Raw genomic sequence first — 27,459 nt, forward strand, 5'->3', positions numbered from 1 at the left:
GACCCCACTGTATATTTGTGACATGACACAGTAGGACTCATCACATGTAGCCTCAGCCGTTTTTCCCAGTAGGCTCAGTCTGGCTCCAATTAGCCCTTCCACCTCAAAGTGCCCCTCTCTCAACCTCTATTAACATGAGCTGCTCTTTCCAGCCTTTCAACACTGATGCAGAATCAGCTCTGCATTCTCTCTTGAAATAGCTCAGGTTTGGCACAGGGAGCTGGTCCTTGATCAGCACTCGGGGGACAGAGGATATGTTGGCTACGTTGGCTTCACTACTGCCTCCTGATTCAATAGTGCACAATAAATAAAATATGACACGTACTTCCACTTGGGGCTAGTGTCACACACACATGCACTCCAACAACAAAACACACACACACATACTTACTCCTCGTCACACCAATATAAAATCAAAATGTACCCTTTTTACTTTCTTAACACAGACAATTGGTCTTATAGTGCACATTTCATTGCACTCCAAGGGGTAGATCTTTGTAATGCCTAATTAGTAGTGTGTTATAATTTCTGTTGTAGCTGATCAAATTTAGTTAGTAAATACAGTAATCCATTCAGTAAATAACACAATACAGCATTAAATTCCACATTTGATTAAATTATGAGAAGTACTTTCACTGAATATACAAGCTTAGTAGGATCATTTTACTGTAGGGAATGCATGTTGATAGTTAGCTTAGCAGGCTAATCAGTTAGCATGAAAACACAGTAAGTAACGCCAGAGACTATTTAGCAGAGATGGGCCACTTCTATTTAAATGAGTGGGAAATTGGAACGCCCGACGTTCAACAGATGTGAAAAAGAAGTCCCGCCTTACATGTACAAGAGCCAATCACCTTTTAGATACAGATATCGGCAGTTAATCAACACTAGAACATGTAAAAAAGAAAAGAACAATTTATGATTCCAGTGTTGACAGATTTTACTGCTGATTTGAAATGTGTTCTTTGATCATAGTCTCGACCAACCATTTTGGAGATTTTGGTGAACCCCCATTCAAGTAGATGTATGTAGTGCACTTTCATGATGTGGTGGCTGTGGCTCAGGTGGTTGAGTGGGTCGGCCACCAATCGCAGGGTTGGCAGTTTGATTCCCGGCCCACATGACTCCACATGCCGAAGTGTCCTTGGGCAACACACTGAACCCCAAGTTGCTCCCAATGGCAGGCTATTGCCTTGCATGGCAGCTCTGCCATCATTGTAAAGCAGTTTGAAAACTGTTAAGGTTAAAAAAGACGCTATATAAGTGCAGACCATTTACCATTTCATAACAGGAAATAGCTTTCCGAGAGAGTTCCAAAGATGGCCGCTAATGGACTGACTTGCTAGAAAAACATTTTAAGGTAACCTTTAATTTTCCCTAACAAAAATCTGGAGTTCTGGCAAACCCCTGTGGCAAACTTGCCATACTATTCATTGTTGCCAATATTCGTCAGTACCGGTGAAGAGCTGCAAACTTCGAGCAATTATTTGTGGTAAATAACTAGCTCATTTGCATGTGAAAATAATGAGTGGCAAATTTACAGCAAGTTTGTCAAAACTTTAGATTTTTGTATGGGTGACCATTTGTTGCTTTGGTTATATCATGTGATATACCACATAAAGCTTACACAACAAGAACTGATGTATTTTCTGCTATAAGACTACAATAATCTTCAAGCGATATTGTAGGATTTTCAGCATCCAGCAATGGTATCATAAGTTTATCTTCTTTAGCTCAAATCACAAAAAAACAACAGTATTTTCCAGGCTGGTCTAGCTATGCATGTGTATTCCAAGGTTAAAAACAGACCATGGCTATATCAATACAGTGTACACCCACATTTTACGATTCAATCAATACCAGATTGATTAAATCAAGTCCTGTCCAACATTTGTTATGGTTGAAAATCCTGTTTCACTCCAAAATGTCACATTAGAGAAGTGAAATGGGTTGTGATTGTTTCATGTTGACTTAAAAAGCCCCATATTTTATTAGAAGCCACTTGAACATATGCATCTGTGTTCAAGTCCACAAGGCATTTGCTGCAATATATAAAGCTGTATTCATGGTGCTTTACACTCATCTTTAAATTGTTTTTAAAAATCTAATTGTTTAGGCAGCCTGTCACCTAAACAGTAGCTTATATCAAACAGCTTGTGTCTTTTGTATCTTGTTGTATATGATAAGAGGCTGAGGTTTAGCTTGTTCTGACTGTGTGCAGAGTCTAATGCTTGCAAAAGCTCCCTTGCTGTTATTTATGACTGGAGCTGTCTGTATGCATCTGAGCTGGCGGTTTTGCTCATCACGTGTGCCCGTTTGTCTCCTGCTGTGTGCCAATGCAAATACTGCCCGCCACAAACAACTATACTCCCATTTGCATTCTCTACCTCACACTCACACATTGTTGAGACACTTTAATGTGATTCATATTGCTACCCCTCAAAAAGTACCAAAAAGTGCCATGTTATTGTCTTGCAAAAAAAGGGTAACACTTTAGAATACTGTATCTTACTTAATGCATAACTAATAAGGAATTACTGCAGAACTAATAGGTAATTCTTCATTAACACTTAAGTCACTACTATTAACTACTAAGGAAGATGTGTTAACTAATCAGTATGTAATAGCATTTTATAGTTGTGTTAAGTAACAATTAGCTAATCAATAACTATTGAATTCAATCATGCCTCCTGATTAACTTCTTATAATTATCTACTAATTCAGCTTCAGGAGAAATAACTATTGAGTAACTACTAATGAACAGTCGATTAATTACAATTACAATAATATCATAACAATTAGCCATTACAATATTCAGGTTATGTCCCTTTCTTCTTCCTTGTAATGTTATTATTACTATGGAAATGCAATACGCATTTCGTGGAATTACTACACTCCCAAAATGAGTCGTTACAGCGAATTTAGTAGTTTTGGCCTGTATGGTCAATTGCTTTGTGAGTGTGGTCTGTAACCAGAAATCAACAACGGAATGGAACCCCATCCCCACTATAAGTGACTAGCCAACTTACCTCTGGTAGGTTTATGATTTATATACATTGTAGTGTGTGTGTCTCTTGTTTTCCTCAGCACATAGCACATTACATTTGGGTAAATTATTCCTGTATGTAAGGCAATGACTAAGGGGAAGGGAACATACAGGGAACCCCTGAGTAATTAATAAAGAATTACCACATAATTATGAGGGAATTACTTACAACCTGGAACAGTATTCTACAGTGAAAATACTAGGAACCCCTTTAATGAAGGATTATCTGGTAATTCTGTATTAAATAATCATGGGTTCCCTGTATTTTCACTTTAGAATACTGAATACTTTAGCAATTGACCATACAGGCTAAAACTACTAAATTCGCTGTAATGACTCATTTTGGGAGTGTAGTAATTCCACGAAATGCGTATTGCATTTCCATAGTAATAATAACATTAGAAGGAAGAAGAAAGGGCCACAACCTGAATATTGTAATGGCTAATTGTTATGATATTATTGTAATTGTAATTTATCGACTGTTCTTTAGTAGTTACTCAATAGTTATTTCTCCTGAAGCTGAATTAGTAGATAATTATAAGAAGTTAATCAGGAGGCATGATTGAATTCAATAGTTATTGATTAGCTAATTGTTACTTAACACAACTATAAAATGCTATTACATACTGATTAGTTAACACATCTTCCTTAGTAGTTAATAGTAGTGACTTGAGTGTTAATGAAGAATTACCTATTAGTTTTGCAGTAATTCCTTATTAGTTATGCATTAAGTAAGATACAGTATTCTAAAGTGTTACCAAAAAAAGTACTGTAATATGGTATGAGAATGGCAATACCATGATACGTAAAGAATAATTGACTACGGACTGTTGAATTATTGAAAAATAATGCACACCCCGAGGTGGTAATGCGGCCTCAACCTTCAGCAAATAAAAAAAAATTCAAAGAAAACACTTGCACATAATAAAAGTATTTTTTAAACATTATATAGAAGCTGTTGTTTTGATCAAATCACGGGGTGCGGCTCTGTTTGTTGGTCACGACTCGAGTCTCTATGTGTGTGTTAAAATAAATGTTGAATATTATAGGTATTGTTTAAAATCCTTATCTGATGTTCTTAACCACTTTCTTTGTTTTATTTAGTTATATTGCTTTGGTAGCCTGTACGGCTCTTTGAAATTACAAAATAATTTGGCATAGTGACTTGGAACCCTAATGTGGTCAAGACCCGGAACTACTTCATAGCTGTGTGTTTACTGGAAAATAGCTGCACACCTTAGAACATCTGTCAACCAATCAGAATCTTGCCTTCAACAGACCCATGGTATAATTTGATATATATATATATATATATATATACACTCACCTAAAGGATTATTAGGAACACCATACTAATACTGTGTTTGACCCCCTTTCGCCTTCAGAACCGCCTTAATTCTACGTGGCATTGATTCAACAAGGTGCTGAAAGCATTCTTTAGAAATGTTGGCCCATATTGATAGGATACCATCTTGCAGTTGATGGAGATTTGTGGGATGCACATCCAGGGCACGAAGCTCCCGTTCCACCACATCCCAAAGATGCTGTATTGGGTTGAGATCTGGTGACTGTGGGGGCCATTTTAGTACAGTGAACTCATTGTCATGTTCAAGAAACCAATTTGAAATGATTCGAGCTTTGTGACATGGTGCATTATCCTGCTGGAAGTAGCCATCAGAGGATGGGTACATGGTGGCCATAAAGGGATGAACATGGTCAGAAACAATGCTCAGGTAGGCCGTGGCATTTAAACGATGCCCAGTTGTGCCAAGAAAACATCCCCCACACCATTACACCACCACCACCAGCCTGCACAGTGGTAACAAGGCATGATGGATCCATGTTCTCATTCTGTTTACGCCAAATTCTGACTCTACCATCTGAATGTCTCAACAGAAATCGAGACTCATCAGACCAGGCAACATTTTTCCAGTCTTCAACTGTCCAATTTTGGTGAGCTCTTGCAAATTGTAGCCTCTTTTTCCTATTTGTAGTGGAGATGAGTGGTACACGGTGGGGTCTTCTGCTGTTGTAGCCCATCCGCCTCAAGGTTGTGCGTGTTGTGGCTTCACAAATGCTTTGCTGCATACCTCGGTTGTAACGAGTGGTTATTTCAGGCAAAGTTGCTCTTCTATCAGCTTGAATCAGTCGGCCCATTCTCCTCTGACCTCTAGCATTAACAAGGCATTTTCAGCCCACAGGACTGCCGCATACTGGATGTTTTTCCCTTTTCACACCATTCTTTGTAAACCCTAGAAATGGTTGTGCGTGAAAATCCCAGTAACTGAGCAGATTGTGAAATACTCAGACTGGCCCGTCTGGCACCAACAACCATGCCACGCTCAAAATTGCTTAAATCACCTTTCTTTCCCATTCTGACATTCAGTTTGGAGTTCAGGAGATTGTCTTGACCAGGACCACACCCCTAAATGCATTGAAGCAACTGCCATGTGATTGGTTGATTAGATAATTGCATTAAAGAGAAATTGAACAGGTGTTCCTAATAATCCTTTAGGTGAGTGTATATATATATATATATATAGATCACGATATTGAAATTCCTATATCATTGTATTTAAGATACTTCTAAGAATACTATGGTGGTACGACCCCAGTCTAGGATTGAGGTGTAATATACATAAAGATTTTTCAGCCCCAGTTTTTAATTTCTTTCTTTTTCTTTTTTTTATTTATTTATTTTTTAATTTTGACACAAGGAAGCAAAATAAGCCTCAGGGTTAGGCAAAGGCTAACTACCTGTACTAAATCAACTAAATTGCCATATAGAGGTCTATATGTAAGTACCATGGCACCATTGATTTAGCTGTCACTAATACAAAGTACCATGTTATTCGTTTTGTGACAAATGTATTACTGTGTTTTTTGGACATGCATCATGGTAATATTTTGTACTTTGGAAAACCACGTATATGTGGTAATCATGTCCATGCACCATGGTAAAACCTTGATCATTTGGACATTTACCATGGGGTACCATGCAAATATGGTGTTTATTAAGTATCATGGTATTTATCAGATTACTATGGTTTTACCATCTGATATCTTTACTTTGCCATGGTACCACCACAGTACTTTTGCAGAATGGGAAACTCAATCAAATGTTTCTCAGAGTAGATTTTTGGACATTTATCGTTATAATAGCATAGTATTCTTTGAAGTACATACTATGATACATAAATATGGTAATCATTCAGTACCATGGTATATATCCAAGTACTATGGTACTATTGATTTATCTATCACCATCAAAAAATTTATAGGTTATTATCATGATTTTGTTGACATGTACTCCCATGATTTATTTATTTATTTTTAACATTTACCATGAGGTACCATGCAAATACCATTAATTTAATAAATATTATGTTATAATTCTGTACCATTGTATTTATAAAATTGTTATAGATAGTTTTACCATCTGATACAATACGATATTGGATCATAGAAACAGTACAGCACTTTTTACAAGGGTTGAGAGACTCAAACTTTCTCAGACTTGATACTTTGTTTATCTTGGTAATGCCATGATATTCTTTTTTGGATTTGGATCATGGAGTACCATTGTACATTAATATGATAATCATTAAGTACCAGTACTCTACAATGGTACGGCCGCAGTACTGTTTTGCAGAGACTATATAAACCTTTTCTCATACTGAAGTCTTGATGTGATAAATGTATTCTGTTCTGTGCTTAGTTTTTGCCAAAAATAAAACTGGATCTGAATCTGCTTCCTTTTGCTGACAGTCCCTGTGTGTCTATGACCATCTGTTAAGCTTTTTGCTTCAAGTGAAAAAAATAATGACAGTGGCAAGCAATGCCAGCACAATAGGCTTTTTTTTAAAAACGAATCGTATGAATTAAATTATATAGGCGCATTGTTGACCTTTAAAGTTTAGCTTGCATAAAAATGAGATGTCAAGTTAGGAATACAGCAATTCAACTGCAGAATGAAAGCCTTTGCAGGGACCTAAAATTATTTGTATTTATTTATTTATATCAGTGCAAGTACACAAGACTTCAGTTTAAACAAGGCAGGCAGGCCACTAATGCGGTTTGAATACAAAATATGGTTACACAGTTTCAACTATGGGATATCAGTGATGTAATTCAGAGCTAATAACTAATTTACTCTGTGGGAAGACATAAAAGAGAAGCTAATTCACACTGTGATTTGCAAGTCAAACGTTCAAGACCCTTGACATGAGGGAAATTGGAATAAAGAGACAAATAGTGTTTTAAGATGTGTGTCTTTTTCTAGTTTCTATATATATGTCTATATACAACAGTTAGTTCCAGTCCTCGAATCTGATTGAACAAGAGACGTTCCATGAGCACTGATGGTCTGACACCATCAGCACTCTGATGCTTCACTGTGTGTATCACTCTGTTGTGTTCATGCCATTCTAAACTAAACTGTAATAGCAGTGCAGATCTGTTGAGAGCTACCGTTTGTCTTTTTTTTACATTACATATACTATCCAGCAGGTGGCGGCAAAAGTTACTTTTTGTGTGTAATATGAGCCAGTTAGGTGACGTGAAGTGAATCTACATCAGCAGTTTACATACAACAGCTCTTCTACTAAAGCTAGTAAATAGGTTTAAATGGCTTTAAATTAACAACTTCAGCATTATGGCTCATCACAGCTGAGAGTCACAACAGACTGATTAATTACACAATGGGTGCTGTTTAAATTGGCGGAGGATATTGCGGTTTCTATAGTGATCGACTCTTGCGCACTAGCTAGCGCAAAATATGGAGAAATTCCCCCGCTTGGATGCTATTTTTTCACTGAGAAAGCTGATCTTCAGAAAGCTGACAGCATCTGTGCTTGGGAGTGGCAACAGTTGATTGCACATCCTCTCTCTCTCTCTCTCTCTCTCTCTCTCACACACACACACACACACATTACATCCATCCATTCTGAAGTGACATTTTTGAATTACTAATAAAGATTTGGACGCATCATTTGTTTTGAACCAGCAATGGCAGATTCTGATTTGTCACGTAAGAAAATAGTTCCATGCACAACTGCGGAAAAATGCATTTACAGACAGTTCCAAAAAAGGCCTAATACAATAATTTTTAATGAAAGTTTATTTGAGGCAACATAAGAGACAGCAAATTTTGGCAATGTGACAAAGTTGAGCCAGAGACAGTATAGGAGGAGAAGAAAAATCAATGGGAGAAATTGTCATTCTCGATTAGGCGGCTGTAGAAATGGAAACCCCAGTTTTTAAAGTATAGAGCCAATGCGTGATATGAGCATGAAGCGATAGTTTGTGTTCCGCAACTGCTTTCGTGTGCTTGAATAATGTATAATGTGAGAGTAAGGGCAGCCAGTGGACTTCCTGGTGCCTTCCTAGGGTAAGATGGTGGCCTACGCAGACTGCGTGTAGGGAGAGGCGGTACTGCTTGAACGGTATGGATGATCACATTAGTCCAAATCCCTCCCCATATTGCTATTTAACATCAAATATGTTTTTATTGGAAGTAATTTTGTCACATCGAGCTGTGTTTTGGCTTTCAGTGTGAGCAGATAATACTTTACTGGAAACTTGTTTTGCATCTGGACATAGCAGTTATATAGTAAAGCATCAGCAAATAAAAAAGAAACGAAAATAGCTGTTCAAATAAAGATTCAAGTAGTTTTTATGTTGGATATATTATATTCAACCATGACACCCTGAAAGGGCACACTATACATTAAAATGTTAAATGAATGTTGGTTGGAACCCTGCTCATATGCTACTGCAAATTTAACATTCATACCTATCAGCCTTTTGTGATATTTTACATCTGAATTTGATGCATTTATTTCTTCTTTTTCAAATGCCTGTTTTAAAGCAAAGGGACATTTTCTCTCAAATATGCACTTTTGAAGCTTGAAGGAGAGAGAGTTGAGAGAAGAGCTGCTGAATATTTTCTTTATTCCTGAGGGTCACAAGGGAAATAATTTACAGTTAGTTGTGCAACATCCCTGCAGCAATTCTAACCAAAATAATGAATTGATTCTTGTTGGAAAGCAATTGTGCAGCCAATATATGCTCTTTAACTGGCTCCGGCTTTTGAGATATAATTGAAAGTACAGATGTATTTGCATGTGTCATCCAACAGGAAAACGTTCAAATAAGTAAGCAGAGGACATAGCCATAGAGACAAAAAACACAGTTTTGTTTTATACATACTGTAAGTGCACGACAATCTCATTCCCATTTGAGTTTATCACAGTAGGTCCTTTTTTTCAAGCTTCATTAAATTCATGTCGTATTCACATGAACATTATGTTCCACTTAAAGATCAATATTCTGGTTAAGGCATATTCTGAATGTCCTTATTCTGGATTCGTGCTTCACAATTATTGGAATATTCCGGTATACACATAATTGGCATTCTTGTGGAAATACGGGAGATGGTCGCTCTTGCCAATTCAATTGCATTTCATTTTAAATAATTCCATTTAATTACTTCTCATTTCTTGACAGCAGTGCAATGAATTGCAAAATGTAGTTCATGAGACTTTTGTGGTGCAGCTGTCTGTCAATGGATTTATTTGTGCCTTTCATTTTCTTTCAATGAGAATCCATCTTCTCACTTAATAATGTGTTTCTTTAAAAACTTGACTTTTCACAACTTTTAATGTCTTGTTATGCGCTCATAATTGCTTTCATTTGGACATATGCAGATATAGACTACTGTAAATAAAACGGGTATATGCTGAATAAAGTGTTTACATTACACAGAATACAGATTAATTGGAATTTTACAGGAATTTTAAGGTTTTAGGGTTAGTTGATATTGCATCGTCATGGCAACAAAGTTGTAAAATTGGATATAACTTTAAACAGAAAAGGCTACACACAAAAATCATGTTACCTTGAATATTGTTTATGTTTTAAAATCACTAGCTCATTTGCATGTGAAAATTTTCAGTGGCAAATTTACAGGAAGTTTGCCAGAACTCTAGATTTTTGTATGGGTGATCATTTGTTGCTTTGGTTATATCATGTGATATACCACATAAAGCTTACACAAAAATAACTGATGTATTTTTGTAACGATTGAGCAGCGAGGCAGACGAGGAGATGGGACAGCCTAGGTTGAAAGGTGATAACAAAATCATTTTCAGGTTTTCTGGATTTGTCTGAAGTGCAAAAAACTACTCAACAGCTTTTCGTCATGTTTTTCATTGTTAAAATAGCCAATTCTATCAGATATTTCTCCACCGTTGTTCTCTTAGGAATAATGAGTGAGTAACTATGGTAACAGGGAAGAAATATCCACCAGAGTTCAGCAAAGCAGGTTGTGATTGGTGGAATAAAAGCTCAATTTGATTGGCTAAAGAGGACTTCCAAAAAAAACAATGCAAATTTTGGAATTGAATCCTGGCAGGAAAGTCTCAAAAAAGCCACACACAAATCCAAAGTGATCCACACACGTGACGATTTGCAAATGCAGATTCAACAATCCATAAATAAATGTAACAACATTCACAAAAGTTTTGATGCAAATTAATTCAAAAACGTGATAAATACATATTTGTAAAAATATTTTGACAATTGGGGGAATATTTGTGCCCTCACTAGTATATGTATGAATTGTATTTTGAATTTATGAATCAGATTTTGTGAATGTGAATTGTGCTGTGCATTTAAAAAGTGTATTTTGTAAATACATTATTTTTGAGATCCTTCTGGCTCCATACAAATGCTGTCAGTTGAGCTTAACTTGTATTGAACCTGAAATATTCATTTTAAACCAGCATATGCCAGCAGCCTTACTTGTATTTCATCAGGTTAACACATTTACATACCATACTATAAATAATTCGACCAAATTCCGTCTAACGTATTTTTCATTTTCATCTAATATGAAAAGAAAGGGAAGTTTCCTAGTTTTTAAATAATTTTAAACCTGCACAGTTGTGTCTTTATCAAATACATTGCATTCAGCATATTGCACTATACAGGCTAGTATTTGTTCTTTACAGGTAAACAATGGAGCATTAAACCAGTGAAGCAGAATTTATACTATTTGGGCACTCTCATGTGAGAGTTTATACTATTTGGGCACTCTCATTGCTTTTGACTTAATAAGGCTAATATTGATATTGTCTTTACACTTTTATTAAGCAGTCTTGCACTGTTCTGACTCCAGGGCCTTCCTGAATATTCGGATTCTTACAGCAGTGAACTTGGACTACCCTTCTGACTCACACTCTCTCATGCTCTCTCTTACTCTTCCATATCCAGGATACTGAGATTATCAACACAGCGGTTCTTACTGGCCGAACAGTGGCCATCCCGGTCAAGGTGGTTTCCATAGAGATGAATGGAGCAGTCACCGATGTCTCATCCTCTGTGCAGTGCAAGTCATTCAATGAGGACATTGTCAAGGTATGTGACACCCATGTAGAGAGGTCTAGTGAGCTATACTGAGTTGAATAAAAACAGCACTTAAGAGACCATAAAATGACCATCAAAATGCCATTTAAGTGGAGTTTATATATGCTCCTGTGGCCACTGCTTTCTGGATCCCCTCAAGGGATCTATGGTTGTTCATTCCAAGACATTTCATCAAAAGTGTGCTGGGCTCTGCAGTCTAACACCAGCAGCAGAGTGTGCACACTTGACCTGGGTTTAATACTTGTAAATGAAGAGTCCCCTAGAAAGCAGTGAAGTAACTGACTGAAATGACTAAAGGCAAGAATTCTGCTCTTCAGCATGTCGAGGATCGGTTGCAAATAGAGTCTGGACTCAAGGGGACAATTTAATTTCAATACTCCTTTTTTGGCCTTGAATGAAATTCCCTTCTCAATTTAACCACTAAGCGTGTGCAAGTCGACGAATCCTGCAATTCTAATTTATTTCTCGGTTTTGGTACAAGGGGCTGTTGGTTCCTCTAAAGGATTGTAAATGGGTCATTGATATGAAAAATGTTTGGAAAGTTGACATGTTCTGCGGTGTGACATGCTATGCTTCATAAACATATTTTAAACAGCATTTAGATCATTCTTTTATTATTCATTTTAAAAAGCTTATATTAACTGTACACTCACTGAGCACTTTATTAGGAAGACCTGTACACCTACATGTTCATGCGATTTATCTAATCAGCCAATCATGTGGCATCAATGCAATGCAAAATGTATGCAGATACGGGGCAGGAGCTTCAGTTAATGTTCACATCAACCATCAGAATGGGGAAAAATGTGATCTCATGCAAAGATCTTGGTTTGAGTATTTCTGTAACTGTTGATCTCCTGGGATTTTCACACACAACAGTCTCTAGAATTTACTCAGAATGGTGCCAAAAACAAAGAAAATCCAGTTGGCGGCAGTTCTGCGGGTGGGAACACCCTGTTGATGAGAGAGGTCAACGGAGAATGGTCAGATTGGTTCGAGCTGACAGAAAGGCTATGGTAACGTCGATAACTACTCTGTACAATTGTAGTGCAGTAGCATACCATCTCCGAATGCACAACACATTGAATCTTGAGGCTACAACAGCAGAAATCCTAATTCTACTGCATGGTATATACTGTATATAGGCTACATACACAACACATTTTTGTTGGTACCAATAATAATAATAATAATAATAATACATTTTATTTATAATGCACTTTACATTTCAACTAAATCTCAAAGTGCTACAGTAACAAAGAATTTAAACACAGTTCCAGGAGAAATAACACAAAATCAATAAATAGCAATAAAACACCAGAAAGATAAAAATAAAATCATGAAAGTTAAAAGGCCTTTTGAAATAAAAATGTCTTTAGGCCCTTCTTAAAAACAGTTGAAATACAGGTGAAATTCCACAATTCTTAATATGTAAGGCTAATATGCTATTAAAGACAGTCCTTTATTTAAAAAGATAAATATCAATGTATATATTAAACTATTTAATTAAAGCAATGGCATTGCCTTAGTGCTTTTTCAATTAAGTAAACATTGTTAATGTTTTTAATTATTCAGGTAAACAGTCATAATAATAAAGTAGTAGCCTGAGTATAAAGTAAACTAAGTACAAAGTAGGCTAATACATAACAAATATATAAAGAGCAGTCAGCTTTCTTTACAATATTGTTGTTTGATTAATATTAGCAACATAGACGTTCTAATAGAGATCTATTAGGCTGCATTAGTGCATTATGTCGGATGTGACACATACCTGATTTTTTGTTGCACCTGTTTGCATTCATTTAAGACATAAGCTACTGTTTATATAAATCACTCACCAGAAGGGCATTGACCATAAAGAACAACCGCTTGTCCGCACCGTCCTATTTCCACATTCGCCAATAGTGCCTGTGCCTCACAGTAAATGTAGTTATTTGTATGTGTTTTTTCATGACTTAATGCATATGTCCACATTGTTTTCACACAAGATTTCACTCAAAGTTTCAGCTCCACAGTGGTAAAAAAATTCACATTCATATGGACTCCTGTCAGGGCTGTAGCACGGTATTCTGGGCCCCCTGACAGAGTATTGCTCTGGGCCACTTTCCTATTAAAAAATACAGTTTAGAATTTGTTGTGCGCCCTTTAGGACCTGTGGACCCCTAGAATCGTTACAACCTTTCATCTCACTAGCTATGACCTTGACTCCAGTTGGAACACTGAACAAGCATTTAGCTCTAAGACAAGAAATCAGTAGGTTTTCCCACACACCTTTGAGTCTGCTCATAGTGCACAGATGTTTTTTCCGTCTGCGTGGGATTAATATTAGAAGTGCGCAACTGCGCACATGCACAGCTTAGAGGGAACAGTGCACCACAGTGTTCCTAATGAAGTGCAAAGTGAGTGTATATGGAATATTTGTACTTTTAAAAAATTATTTGTCACACAGCAGGACCATTTCAAATGAACTATTGAATGCAAAAATATTAAAACGGGTGAAATAATTTGAAAGCAATGGTGACCAGTTACAGCACAATTTTCCCTAATAAATGGTCTCCTAACACTTTACCCTTATAAATTAATATAAATTGGACACTTAAAACGTCTTAATGTTGTTGCATTGAACTTATCAAACAAAGTAGCATCTGCCGAAAAATGAAGAACTTCACATTTCATTTAAATACTTTTAACCACTTTTAAAAGTGATTTTAAGTGGAAATATGAAGTTAGTTCCCCTCAATTTCACAAAGTTTGAATGTGTGACCTACACAAATACATTCAGAAAAACATTCAGTGTCCTTTCCTGAAGGAAACAATAAATTCAACAATCTTTTGCCATCTGTTCCGTGACAAAACAAATCTAAAAGCAGGAATCCAATTCGACTGTAAACTATATCCAAAATGTAGAGAAATAATAATATGCCTCGGAGTGTCATCCGTCCCCCTAGATTGTGATCCATAAGTCATTCAAGATGGGCCGTGAGGGCATTTGTTATTTATCTGTTTCAAGATTCCGAATAACTGTGTGTGCCGCAGTGCCTGGACAGAGCATTAGCTCTAGTGTTATTGAGTGGTTTGCTTGGCCGCCCGGGCCATTGAACTTTAGAGGCTAATTCAAGATGAGCCCTTCAAGCTGAGACAACATGAGTCCTGACAGTTCAATAAAACACTCTGTGCAGTGGCGAAATAAAGCGGCATTTGGAAGACAAAGGTTATGCGCCTCAGTAACATCTTTTTTGTTTGTTTGTTTTTTGTTATCTTATTCAAAGGGTACACTGTAAAAAAAATTCTGTAATTTTAATGGTAAAAGACTGTAAAAATGCTACAGTCAAATTTTTTAAATTGGTTGACGAGTAGTTACAGTAAAATATACGCAAACAAATTGTAATACTGTATATTTAAAAAGACAATACATGTAGTTTTATAGTAAAATGTTGTAAACATGTTATATTTATATGTAAAAAGTATGACTTTCCTGTATAATTAACAGTAAAAACGTATAGTATGTTTAACAAGTGAGTACATCTTTTTACAGTAAATTATTGTTTAAATTACGGTAAAAAACAGTAATCAGGTGTTCCCAGAATTCCCTGCATTACCCATTACATTTCATAATTTTTTATGGGAATAGTTATGTTTCTTCTTATTTTTAAAATCAGTTATGTACTTTGAGGTGTGCTGTGTAATTGCATAATTTTAATTTCACATGTTAAACTGATGGTGTTTTGTGTTTGTGACACTGAGCACTGTCTCCATGTTTATTTGTCATTGCTCCTGGAAGAGCCACTGTTGATGAACTTCAAGTCAAGTCAAGTCAAGTGGTTTTTATTGTCGTTTCAACCATATACAGTTAGTACAGTACACAGCAAAACGAGACAACATTCCTCCAGGACCATGGTGCTACATAAAAACAACAAAGGACCAACATAGGACCACATGAGACTACACAACAAAATAAAATACCTATATAAACTACCTATATATACCTATATAAAGTGCACGTGCAAACATGTGCAAAAAGTACAGGACAGTACAACAAATTACTGACAATGAACAGGACAATAGACAGTGCAGCGCCGACCAGTACTCAGTAGTGCAAAAAGATGACAGTTTCTAAAAATGTAAACATAACATACTATGAGATAATGTTCTATGCACATAGCAGTTATTGAGGTAGCAGACAGTTATAAAGTGACAGTTATTAAAGTGCAACTCAGGACACGTGTGTGTCAAACCAGTCTCTGAGTATTGAGAAGTCTGATGGCTTGGGGAAGAAGCTGTTACACAGTCTGGCCGTGAGGGCACGAATGCTCCGGTACCTCTTGCCAGACGGGAGGAGGGTAAAGAGTTTGTGTGAGGGGTGTGTGGGGTCGTCCACAATGCTGGTTGCTTTATGGATACAGTGTTTTTTGTAAATGTCTTTGATGGAGGGAAGAGAGACCCCAATGATCGTCTCAGCTGTCCTCACTATCCTCTGCAGGGCTTTGCGGTCCGAAACGGTGCAAGTCCCAAACCAGGCAGTGATGCAGCTGCTCAGGATGCTCTCAATAGTCCCTCTATAGAATGTAGTGAGGATGGGGGTTGGGAGATGTGCTTTCCTCAGCCTTCGAAGAAAGTAGAGACGCTGCTGGGCTTTCTTGGTGATAGAGCTGGTGTTGAGGGACAAGGTGAGGTTCTCCGCCAGGTGAACACCAAGGAATTTGGTGCTCTTGACGATCTCCACAGAGGAGCCGTCGATGTTCAGCGGAGTGTGTTCACCTTGTGCTCTCCTAAAGTCAACAACCATCTCTTTTGTTTTGTCGACATTCAGGGACAGGTTGTTGGCTCTACACCAGTTCGTCAGCCGCTGCACCTCCTCTCTGTATGCTGACTCGTTGTTCTTGCTGATGAGACCCACCACGGTCGTGTCATCGGCGAACTTGATGATGTGATTCGAGCTGTGCATTGCTGCACAGTCGTGAGTCAGCAGAGTGAACAACAGTGGACTGAGCACACAGCCCTGGGGGGCCCCAGTGCTCAGTGTGGTGGTGGTGGAGATGCTGTTCCCGATCCGGACTGACTGAGGTCTCCCAGTCAGGAAGTCCAGGATCCAGTTGCAGAGGGAGGTGTCCAGGCCTAGCAGGTTCAGCTTTCCAATCAGGTGCTGGGGAATGATTGTGTTGAATGCTGAGCTGAAATCTATGAACAGCATTCGAACGTATGAGTCCTTATTGTCTTGGTGGGTGAGGGCCAGATGGAGGGTTGTGGTGATGGCATCGTCCGTTGAACGGTTTGAACGGTTTGAACGATTCGCAAACTGCAGTGGGTCCAGTGAGGGGGGCAGCTGGGTCTTAATCTGCCTCATGACGAGCCTCTCGAAGCACTTCATGATGATGGGTGTAAGTGCAACGGGACGGTAGTCGTTGAGGCAGGACACTGAAGACTTCTTTGGCATGGGGATGATGGTGGTGGCCTTGAAGCACGTTGGAACAACGGCGCTGCTCAGAGAGATGTTGAAGATGTCGGTAAGAACATCTGCTTGCTGGTCTGCACATCCTCTGAGCACTCTGCCAGGAATGTTGTCTGGTCCAGCAGCCTTCCGTGGGTTGACTCTACGTAGAGTTTTCCTCACATCTGCCGTGGTAAGACAGAGCACCTGGTCGTTGGGAGGAGGGGTGGACTTCCTCGCCATCACGTCGTTCTGCACTTCAAACCGAGCGTAGAAGTCGTTCAGCGCATCTGGAAGGGAGGCATCTTTGTCACAGGCAACTGATGTTGTCCTGTAGTTGGTGATGGCCTGGATGCACTGCCACATGCGCCGCGTGTCACCGCTGTCCTGGAAGTGACTGTGGATTCTCTGGGCGTGTGCGCGCTTTGCCTCTCTGATTGCCCGTGACAGTTTTGCCCTAGCTGTTCTTAGGGCTGCCTTATCGCCTGCTCTGAAGGCGGAGTCTCGGGACCTCAGCAGCGTGCGCACCTGTCATCATGTGTCCTTCGGTGATTAACAATACAATGTAAAGTGAAAAGCAGATTTTGACAGTTCCAAAAGGTTAATATATTAAGTTTATCATTTAATAATATAAATGGCAGTACTGCGGCGTAAAATATACCGTAAAAATTTTTTTTAAACTGTAAAATGTACAGGTTGTTCTGTCAATTTGTTTACATTTTTACTGTATTTTTTATGTAATTACTTTGAAAACCACAGTTGCCAGTGAGGTGTCTTTTCTATTTTCGTCACTGTGTGTCTTTTATCATTTTGACTCAAACAGCTTAAACAAAAATAGCTTAAACCAGACTGAGGTGGTTTTACATTGCATAAACTGGTCTCTTAAGACTACTGAGGTGTGTCTTTTATCATTTTACCTCACATTTGGATGGTATGGTGTGTATTTGGTTAATTCTTTGTGTTTTTGTGTGTGTGTGACATCTGCATTTCTCTGCATATTATAATTGTTTAATGATGATAGCCTGTGGGTCTTTGTGTTTGTGAGCAGGAGGCTTTGAACAGTCTTTTCCAGCTGATCTCTCCTCTCAAGGCTTTTATAGTCAATCTGGCCTTCTGAGAGCACACATTCCACTGGTTAGCATGGATCATCCCAACACAACAAACACTCACATTTAGAAATGAATCACCACTTATGGAAAGCAGAAACCGTAATTAAATGAGTCATACATGTTTAGTTATTCAAGTACAAGTGCAGTCAATGAATAAAGTATAATAAAAGCCAATAAATGTGGCATTTTATTATCTTTATTTATTATTGTAGGCGGAATATGCTATACATACTATTAGGCATTTACCTTTTGCAGATTGGTCATTGAACCAGAATGAAAAATGTCAAAAACATCAAACAAATCAGAACTAAATTATATTTGAGCTCCTACAAAGTAGCCTTCTTTTGCTTAGATTAGAGCTCTGCACTATGGGCATTCTCTCAACTAACTTTATGACTTTTCCCTAACTTACCTAGAAATCTTACCCCCAAAAATGAAATGAGACAAAAAGGTAAGAGACGTGGACTCAGTGTCAATAAAAAGTTTAGCGCTGTCAATTGATTAAAATTATTAATCCAATTAATTACTTGATGTGCCGAGAAATTTATCAGCTTATTCGGATATCAATATTTACTGAGAAAGGCCCCCAAATAAAGATAATTTAGTACATAATAATATAAAAAATTATAAATATAATAATAAATATTATAATTCAGATAATTCAAACTCATTACAGATTTTGTTCTGATGGAAAGAAATTGGTACTTTTATTCACCAAAGTGGCATTTAGCTGATCACAATGTATAGTCAGGACATTATTAACATGAAAAATTACTATTATAATTAAAAAAAAAAAAAAAAGTACTTATAAAAGATTTCTCATCAAAAAATCCTCCACATGCAGCAATGACAGCTTTGCAGATCCTTGGCATTCTAGCTGTCAGTTTGTCCAGATACTCAGGTGACATTTCACCCAACACTTCCTGAAGCACTTGCCATAGATGTGACTGTCTTGTCGGGCACTTCTCACGTACCTTACAGTCTAGCTGATCCCACAAAAGCTCAATGGGGTTAAGATCCATGACACTCTTTTCCAATTATCTGTTGTGCAATGTCTGTTTCTTTGCCAACTTTAACCTTTTATTTTTGATTTGATGTTTCAAAAGAGGCTTTTTAATTCTTCCCTTAAGGCCTGCACCCCTGAGTCTTCTCTACTGTTGTACATGAAACTGGTGTTGAGCGGGTAGAATTCAATGAAGCTGTCAGCTGAAGACATGTGAGGTGTCTATTTCTCAAACTAGATACTCTAATGTACTTATCCTCTTGTTTAGTTGTACATCTGCCTTCCACATTGCTTTCTGTCCTTGTTAGAGCCAGTTTCCTTTTTCTGTGAAGACTGTAGTGTACACCTTTGTATGAAATCTACAGTTTTTTGGCAATTTCAAGTATTGTATAGCCTTCATTCCTCAAAAAAATTATTGACTGACAAGTTTCTAGAGAAAGCTGTTTCTTCATCACAAAGGCTAGTGATGAAGCTGACCTCACATGGAAAGGGAGACTATTCCATAGATTATGACCTATCACAGAAAAGGCCCTTAGATCTATAGCAGCAACAAGGAACCCTCAATAACAGTAGATCAGAAGACCTGAGTGCTCTGGTAGGGGAATAAGAGAGAAGGTCACTGATATATTGAGGTGTGAGACAGTGCATATAGAGCCTTGTAGACATAAATCAGAATTTTAAAATCTACCAGTAATTTCACAGGAAGCAAGTGTAAAGGTGCTAAAACCGGGGAAATTTGATCTCTCTTTCTTGGCCCTGTTAAAAGTCTAACTACCGCGCTTTGAACTAGCTGCAGTCGGGAAAGCGCAGTTTGGGGAGGCCGATGTACAATGAGTTACAATAGTCTAACCTTGATGTAATAAGTGAGTGGATTACAATTTCCAAGTTTTTATGGGAAAGAAAATGTTTTATTTTAGCAATAGATCTCATGTGGAAAAAGCTACCTTTGAAAACAGCACTGATCTGCTTATTGAAACGTAATGAGGAGTCTAAAATATTAAGCTTCATTTAATGAACCAAATAGCTTTCAACTGTGTTTGATATAATTGCAAGTGATTTTCTAGTACCAAATTAGCAATTTAGCATGATTACTCAAGGATAAGGTGTTGGAGTGATGGCTGCTGGAAATGGGGCCTGTCTGGATTTGATAAAAAATTTATTTTTTCAAATAGTGATGGTGCTGTTTTTTACATCAGTAATGTCCTGACTATAATTTGTGATCAGCTGAATGCCATTATTCCAAACTTTTGTTTGCCAGTGTACATATATTGTTTAAAATGACAAGTAAACCATTTGGACAATACAAAAAGTGTTAGATTTGCACTGAATGCTGCCTACTGCCACAGATTCGCAAAAAAATCAAGCTTGAATTGCTCCGAAATATGAACATTCCTTATTACAGAATGTACGTTCCGGTTAAAAATTATAATATGTAAAACAAATTCATATAAATAATCACACTAAATTTACTTTTTAAATTGACAGCCCTATAAAAAGTTTAATATGGAATAAAAATATTTAAGAAACAAATTTTCATTAAAACATTATTTTACTAAACCAGTTCATTAACCCTTTAAGCTCGGTGGCTGAGGCCGCCAAAAAAAAAACTCTAAAAACTTGTAAGCTTTCCTGGATCAGATGACTTCATCAGAAATAATCTTGTTCGTTGTCCAGCATCATGGAATGCTAAACTAATGATATTAGGATTTAGATTGCTGAAACAAGAGGTGGAAGTCATCCAAATATGGGCAGGGAGGATTGTTCACTGTAATTACATATGGCCACCAGGAGACTCAATAAATCAAATGACACAGAATGGAATTGAACGAGTTCTCTTTACTCATGCCTGTATGCTTTGGAGAGAGAGAATAACTTTAGTCATTGTTGTATTTGTATGTGTAATTATTTCTAATGTACAATGTTGTATTTGTTTGGAGAGGTTTTGTTCTGAGCTACTTTATTTACATGCTGAGATATACAATGTAAAATCAGAAAAAAATAAAGTCTCATAATTCTCAAAAGTATCATCATTTATCATAATCTCTATCATTACAAAATGTGAAAAGTTTTCTTTAAACGATACCAAACAATTTACCCTCCTTATTTATTTATTTACTTTTTTTTTTGTAGAGTCATAAGCCTTTAGTTTTGGGCATGCCACTGAAACAAAAAATCTTTAAAAACACCTTCAGAGCTTAAAGGATTAAGTACCATCCTTCTGCTAGAATATATAGACCTTGCTTAAAATAGCAGATTAATATATGGGTGCTGCTCAGTGATGTACACAGTAGCTAGTTGACCAAGTGTTTTATATCATAGCTGTTGCATTGTCCAATCAGCTTTCAAGAATGTAACCATACATTTTATAATTACTTTTAAAATGTTAAACCATTCTTTTGCTCTATAAGCTAGCCTTTTCTTTAAATCAAACACCTGTACATGCAATAATTTCTAGTCAACATATTACTCTTAAACCATGTATAGTTGCCCTTATAGTAAAACCATAAACACAAATCAAAGGGCAAATCTGTTTAATGACAGTTGTCTGAATGTTAGAGGGTTACGGTGTTCTTGTTGGACTAAGCACAGCTGGCGGGTGTGGCGAGCCGGTGGCCTGTCAATGGGCGGCACTATATTGACCTCACCCCTGCCACTCCTCTGGGACCACGCAAGGTGCCAGGGCAGATTAGTGACTCAATGGCACGCTGGTTGCAAGCAGGCACATAAATGTACTTTCAGCTGGCCCCTGCTGGCTAGTGACGCCCACAGTCCTTAACTGCTTTTGACTTAGAATTATCCAGCCAAGTTTATTAGAAGCCCCAGGAGCAAGTGGGTCAAGACTGAGCTCACATCAACAGAAGTGGCCCAGCAGGAACACAGTTAGGAGAGATTGTAGAGTGCTGTGGAAATCTGACAGGCAATGCTCAACACTACGATCTACAGCTGCTTTTGCTGTGTTCCACCCACATGTAATGATACTTTAGTAACAATAGTTACTAAAAGGTTATTAGTATGGCTATTAAAGCAATAGCACAACCAAAAATGAAAATTCAGTCATCATTTTCTCAGCATCATCCCATTTGAAATATTTTCTTTTTTCCATTTTTCATCTTTGAACACAAAAGTAGATATTTTTGCAGTCTATATGACTTCTATACATAGTTTTGGGTAATAATGCATAATCAGATTACAAAAAATAAATACTTGTAATTGTGAAATTAAATTTTACATTAAATTTTAAAATGTGCATAATCAGATTACAGTTGGACTAGATGCAACAGCAGTAACTAGTGTGTAATTTACATATTAAGTCCTACATTTTAAAGGAGCGTCTGAGTCACAGCCTGAAATATGTGTGCTAGGCTTAGTCAGCCAGCCCTAAATACATTGATATTGTCCCTTTTCTTTTACCTTCTCGAGAAACTTTTACTCTGCAACTGACAAATAGCAAGATGCTGTTTGATTTTATGTTAATAAAATTTAATGAAAGTTTATTGGTACTTAATACATTTAAAATGAATGACTAGATTCAGCAAAACATACAATACGTAATCCAAAAGTAATCAGATTAGGTTACCTAAAAGTTTAATTACAAAGATCACATTACTAATTACAATTGTGTCATGTAATTTGTAATCACTACATGATCACACTTCAGAAGATATCTACCTAACACTGGCAATACAATAGTCATTCAATTTCTTTGTGCGAGGAACATACCAAAATTTAGTTTTTGTTATTTTCTGAAAATCTTCCTCTGTTGTAGCTCTCACATCTCATTTTCACTTTCACACATTAAACTTGGTGCTTCAAGATGTGTTGCACCAGGTTTACTATCAATTCAAGCACACTGTATATATATATATATATATATATATATACAGAAGTGGCTTTTTGTAACATTTCTTGTCATGTTCAAGTCAGTCATGTTTAGTCTTATGTCATGTCTTTTATTTCAAAATACGTCATTTTTTTCTTGGTTCCTTTTCTGTCTTGTTGACTTCCTGGTTCCTGTCTTGTCATGTGATCTACCAGTTCCGTCAAGTTTTCCATTTACTCACTGGTTTATCAGTCTTGTCATTGGTCATCTTGTTATCTTGTTATCCCTGGTCTGTGTGTTCAAAGGCCAGTGTTTTGTTCAGTGTTCTCAATTGTTAACGTTAAGTAAAGTTGTATGTTGTTTCAATGCACATGGAAGGGGGGACTGCCCGGGGTACTTTTGAAGGCTGATACAATATGATGGAGAATATATGATGGGGGTGGCTGTGGCTCAGGTGTTAGAGTGGATCGGCTGCTAATTGTAGGGTTGGCGGTTCGATTCTTGGCCCACATGACTCCACATGCCGAAGTGTCCTTGGGCAAGACACTGAACCCAAAGTTGCTCCCAATAGCAGGCTAGTTCCTTGCATGGCAGCTCTGCCACCATTGGTGTATTATTGGGACACAGTGTAAAGCGCTTAGGTAACCTCTAAGGTTAATAAAAGCACTATATAAGTGCAGACCATTTACCATGATGTGTACAATTTTTGACAAGTGCTACAGCATTAATTATAGGTTATAGGCAGTATATAAACGTAGATTTACACATTTTTAAACCAATACAATAACATTTGTAACTCAACGTGCATTTTCTCTAGATGCTAAAACGAATCGGTTACCTTACGTAACCTCGGTTCTCTCTAGAAGAGGGAACGAGTATTGCGTAAGCTAGCTTACGCTATGGGAAAGATTCATCTTTTCTGAGATATTGAAGCCAAAAAATTATCCTTAATTTTGTATCCATTCTCAACGCAGTGCAGCAACTGCATTCCTTGAGCGGGCTAGCTAGCGAGCTCATAGGTTGCTCTGCGGCAACTTCTGCAGCCTATAGACGAACTTGAGTGAACTTGCGTCCAATGACAGGCGCCCGCGCCGTCACTGTATCAAAGCCCGCCAAAATGGGCGTGGCTAGAGTGCATATAAGCGTAAGTTCGTAGGCTGGAACCCTGGTTTTCATTGAATGAAGCGAAAATCGCTCGTGGCGCGAGCACGGCCGGCTACGCAATACTCGTTACCTCTTCTAGAGAGAACCGAGGTTACGTAAGGTAACCGATTCGTTCTCTTACGAGAGGTTCTCTCGTATTGCGTAAGCTAGCTTACGCTACGGGAACCCATTGTCAACTCCGTGCGCGCCAAGCATCCACTGCATGAGCCCCGTGTGTGTAATACATAAGCACATAGTGGGAAGGAAAAGACAGAGTGGCGGTGCCGGTCTGTGTGGAATGTGTCCCATCAGTGCAGCTCACCAGGGGAGCTGTAGCGTATTAAACCGCTAGTAGTTTTGCCTGCAGGGCGGGCACTTCCAGATTGTAAAATCTGACAAAGGTGGAGGGGGAAGCCCAGCCCGCTGCCACACATATGTCGTGAATGGAAATCCCGCTGGACCATGCCCACGAGGAGGCCATGCCTCTAGTGGAGTGAGCCCTAATGCCTAACGGGCATGGTAGGTCTTTTGACGCGTACGCGGCAGCAATAGCGTCCACTATCCACCTAGACAGTGTTTGTTTCGAGGCGGCGAAACCCTTGGTGCTTCCCTCCGAACGAAACGAAAAGCTGCTCAGAGCGTCTCAAAGAGGCAGAGCGCGCAGTATACAATCTCAGTGCTCTGACTGGGCAAAGGCTTTCATAGCTTCGAGAACTATGGAAAGATCCCAGATAGGAACCGATGGGGGGGCGCGGAGGGTTCATCCTTCTAGCTCCCCTGAGGAAGCAGATGACCAGCTCGTTTTTTCCCAGTGACTGGCCGTGCAGGGGTTCAGCGAACACCGCGATGGCCGCCACGTACACTTGTATACATGAGGATCTGCCCTTATCCAGCAGCTCTTGTAAAAACACGAGCAGCGATGACACCCCACATGTCCGTGCGTCCAGGTCTCTGTCGGTGCACCATTTTGAAAACACAGACCATTTGGACGCATAGAGTCTTCTCGTGGAAGGGGCTCTAGCGTGTATGATAGTGTTTATTACTCCTTCTGGCAAAGCGACGGGTAGTCGTTGATCACCCACGCGTGCAGCACCCAGCGCTCTGGGTGGGGATGCCAGATCATGCCGCGAGCTTGAGAGAGGAGATCTGCTCACACTGGAATGGGCCACGGGGCTGTCAGTGACAACTGCGTAAGCTCCGGGAACCATGTCTGATTCTCCCAGCGCGGGGCTATGAGGAGCACCGAGTGACGCGTTTCCCTGATCCTCTGCATTACCTGTGGCAATAGTGAGACGGGAGGGAAGGCGTAAAGCGGGCGGTTGGGCCAGTCCTGGGCCAGCGCGTCCTCGCTTTTCGAGAAAAATACTGGGCAGTGAGAGTTCTCTTCTGACGCAAAGAGGTCTATCTCTGCTCTGCCGAATATGCTCCATAACTTCTGGACTGTTTGAGCGTGCAGGGACCATTCCCCTGGGGAAATATTGTCTCTGGACAGTCTGTCTGGGCCGTCGTTCAGGTGGCCTGGCACGTGTGTCGCCCTCAGCGAGCGCAGGTGGCACTGGGACCAACTCAGTATGCATTTTGTCAGATGGAAGAGGTTCCTGGATCTGACACCACCCTGACGGTTTAGATAGGATACCACAGATCTGTTGTCCGAACGGACCAGGACGTGGTGACCCTGAATGACCGGGAGGAAGCGCACGAGCGCGTACTCGACCGCTATCATTTCCAGACAATTTATGTGAAGGAGCTTTTCCTGAACTGACCATAGGCCAAAAACCGGAGAGCCCTCGCAGACCGCGCCCCAACCCGTGTTGGACGCGTCTGTCGAGATGACTTTTCGGCGAGATACAGCTCCCATCGTCACTCCCCGCTGATACCATTCGGCCACTGCCCAGGGCTGCAGAGCTGAGATACAGGTCTGAGTCACTCTGATCGGCTGGCGGCCCGTGGCCCAAGCACGGCGAGACACGCGGGTGTTTAGCCAGTGCTGAAGCGGGCGCATGCACAGTAAACCCAGCTGAAGTACTGCTGCGGCTGAGGCCATGTAACCTAGCATTCTCTGAAATTTTTTCAGAGGTGTGAGGCTGTTCATCTGAAAGGACGCGGCTAGTCGCTGAACATGGCGCGCGCGGTGTAGATAAGCGAGCCGTCATCGCCATGGAGTCTAGTTCTATTCCAAGGAAGGAAATTGCCTGACTGGGCTGTAGTGAGCTCTTGGTCCAATTGACTGCAAGACCCAAACTGTTCAGATGACTGAGGAGAACTGTCCTGTGAGACAGAAGCTCCGTATGTGACTGTGCCAAAATCAGCCAATCGTCCAAATAGTTCAGAATTCGCAAGCCCTGACTCCGCAGGGGTGCGAGCGCCACATCCATGCACTTCGTGAAAGTACGGGGTGCTAAAGACAGGCCGAACGGAAGGACGGTGTATTGATAAACCTGGCCGTCGAAGGCGAATCTCAAGAATGGCCTGTGACGGGGATTTATCTGAATCTGAAAGTAGGCATCTTTCAGATCGAGAGAAATAAACCAGTCCCCCTGGCGCACATGCACGAGGAGTTTCCTGATTGTAAGCATTTTGAACGGTCTTTTTGCGAGCACCTTGTTCAAAATCCTGAGATCTAATATTGGTCTGAGGCCGCCGTCTTTCTTGGGGACAAGAAAATAATGGCTGTAAAACCCCGACTCGCTCAGAGAAGGTGGCACTCTCTCTATGGCCCTTTTGCACAGAAGGTTTGCTATTTCTGAACGAAGCATGCAGGCTGCTTCCGTGTTCACAGTAGTTTCGAGCCGCGCTCTGAAGCGGGGAGGGCGGCGATCGAACTGTAGCAAATAGCCCTGTTTTATTGTGCTTAACAACCATTTGGATATCCCCTGGATAGCTTTCCACGCTTTGAAGCTTAACGCTAGAGGGTGAATGGCCAAGTCGCCCTGATTGCCGCACACAGCGAGCTGAACAGAATGTGTGAGCGCGCTTACTGTGCTTATGCATGTCACGGGCATGGGACTTACATACAGAGAGGTGTTTGCTGGCCGTGTGACAGAGCGGGCAGAGAAGGGGCGCGCGCACGGATTCGTGGGCACGTTTATTGACTCTAACACTCGAGCTGGCTGTGCCTGCTTTATGTGAGTGGGCTCTGATAGGGACACGGGAAGTGTAATGCTTGTGTGTAGGGGTGAACACTGGATTGTGGGCACATTTTCTACACATAAGGCATGTTTGCTTTTCACAAAATTTATTTTGTTCGCCGTGAAAACGGCATTTGAGTGCAGGCAAGCAGGCAGTATCACCGGCTTGTTGGCTGCTGAATCCACCACTGCAGTAGCCTGAGAGAAGGGGACTGACAGGGGGCGAAGCTTTGACGGTGGTCCGGCCGCGGCGGGACTGAGCCGTTGTTTCCTTAACAAAGCTAGGAGGACTTCGGTTGCTCAGGTTTCAGCGCAATCTTAGGCCGAGGCCCGCGGGGGGGCGGCGGTCTGCGGC

At 39.6% G+C, this 27,459-nt stretch overlaps 1 protein-coding gene across 2 annotated transcripts in view; it reads left to right on the top strand.

Moving 5' to 3' along the window:
* The window catches only part of LOC127630504 (transmembrane protein 132E), a 432,450-nt gene that overhangs the window by 382,197 nt on the left and 22,794 nt on the right, over positions 1–27,459 (top strand). For both annotated transcript variants that reach the window (XM_052108088.1, XM_052108082.1), the window contains exon 5: positions 11,321–11,464. In XM_052108088.1, coding sequence (XP_051964048.1) covers positions 11,321–11,464 — 144 coding nt within the window. The remainder of the gene's footprint in view (positions 1–11,320; positions 11,465–27,459) is intronic.

This window comes from Xyrauchen texanus, chromosome 3 (genome assembly GCF_025860055.1).
Source record: "Xyrauchen texanus isolate HMW12.3.18 chromosome 3, RBS_HiC_50CHRs, whole genome shotgun sequence".
NCBI classification, from domain to species: domain Eukaryota; kingdom Metazoa; phylum Chordata; class Actinopteri; order Cypriniformes; family Catostomidae; genus Xyrauchen; species Xyrauchen texanus.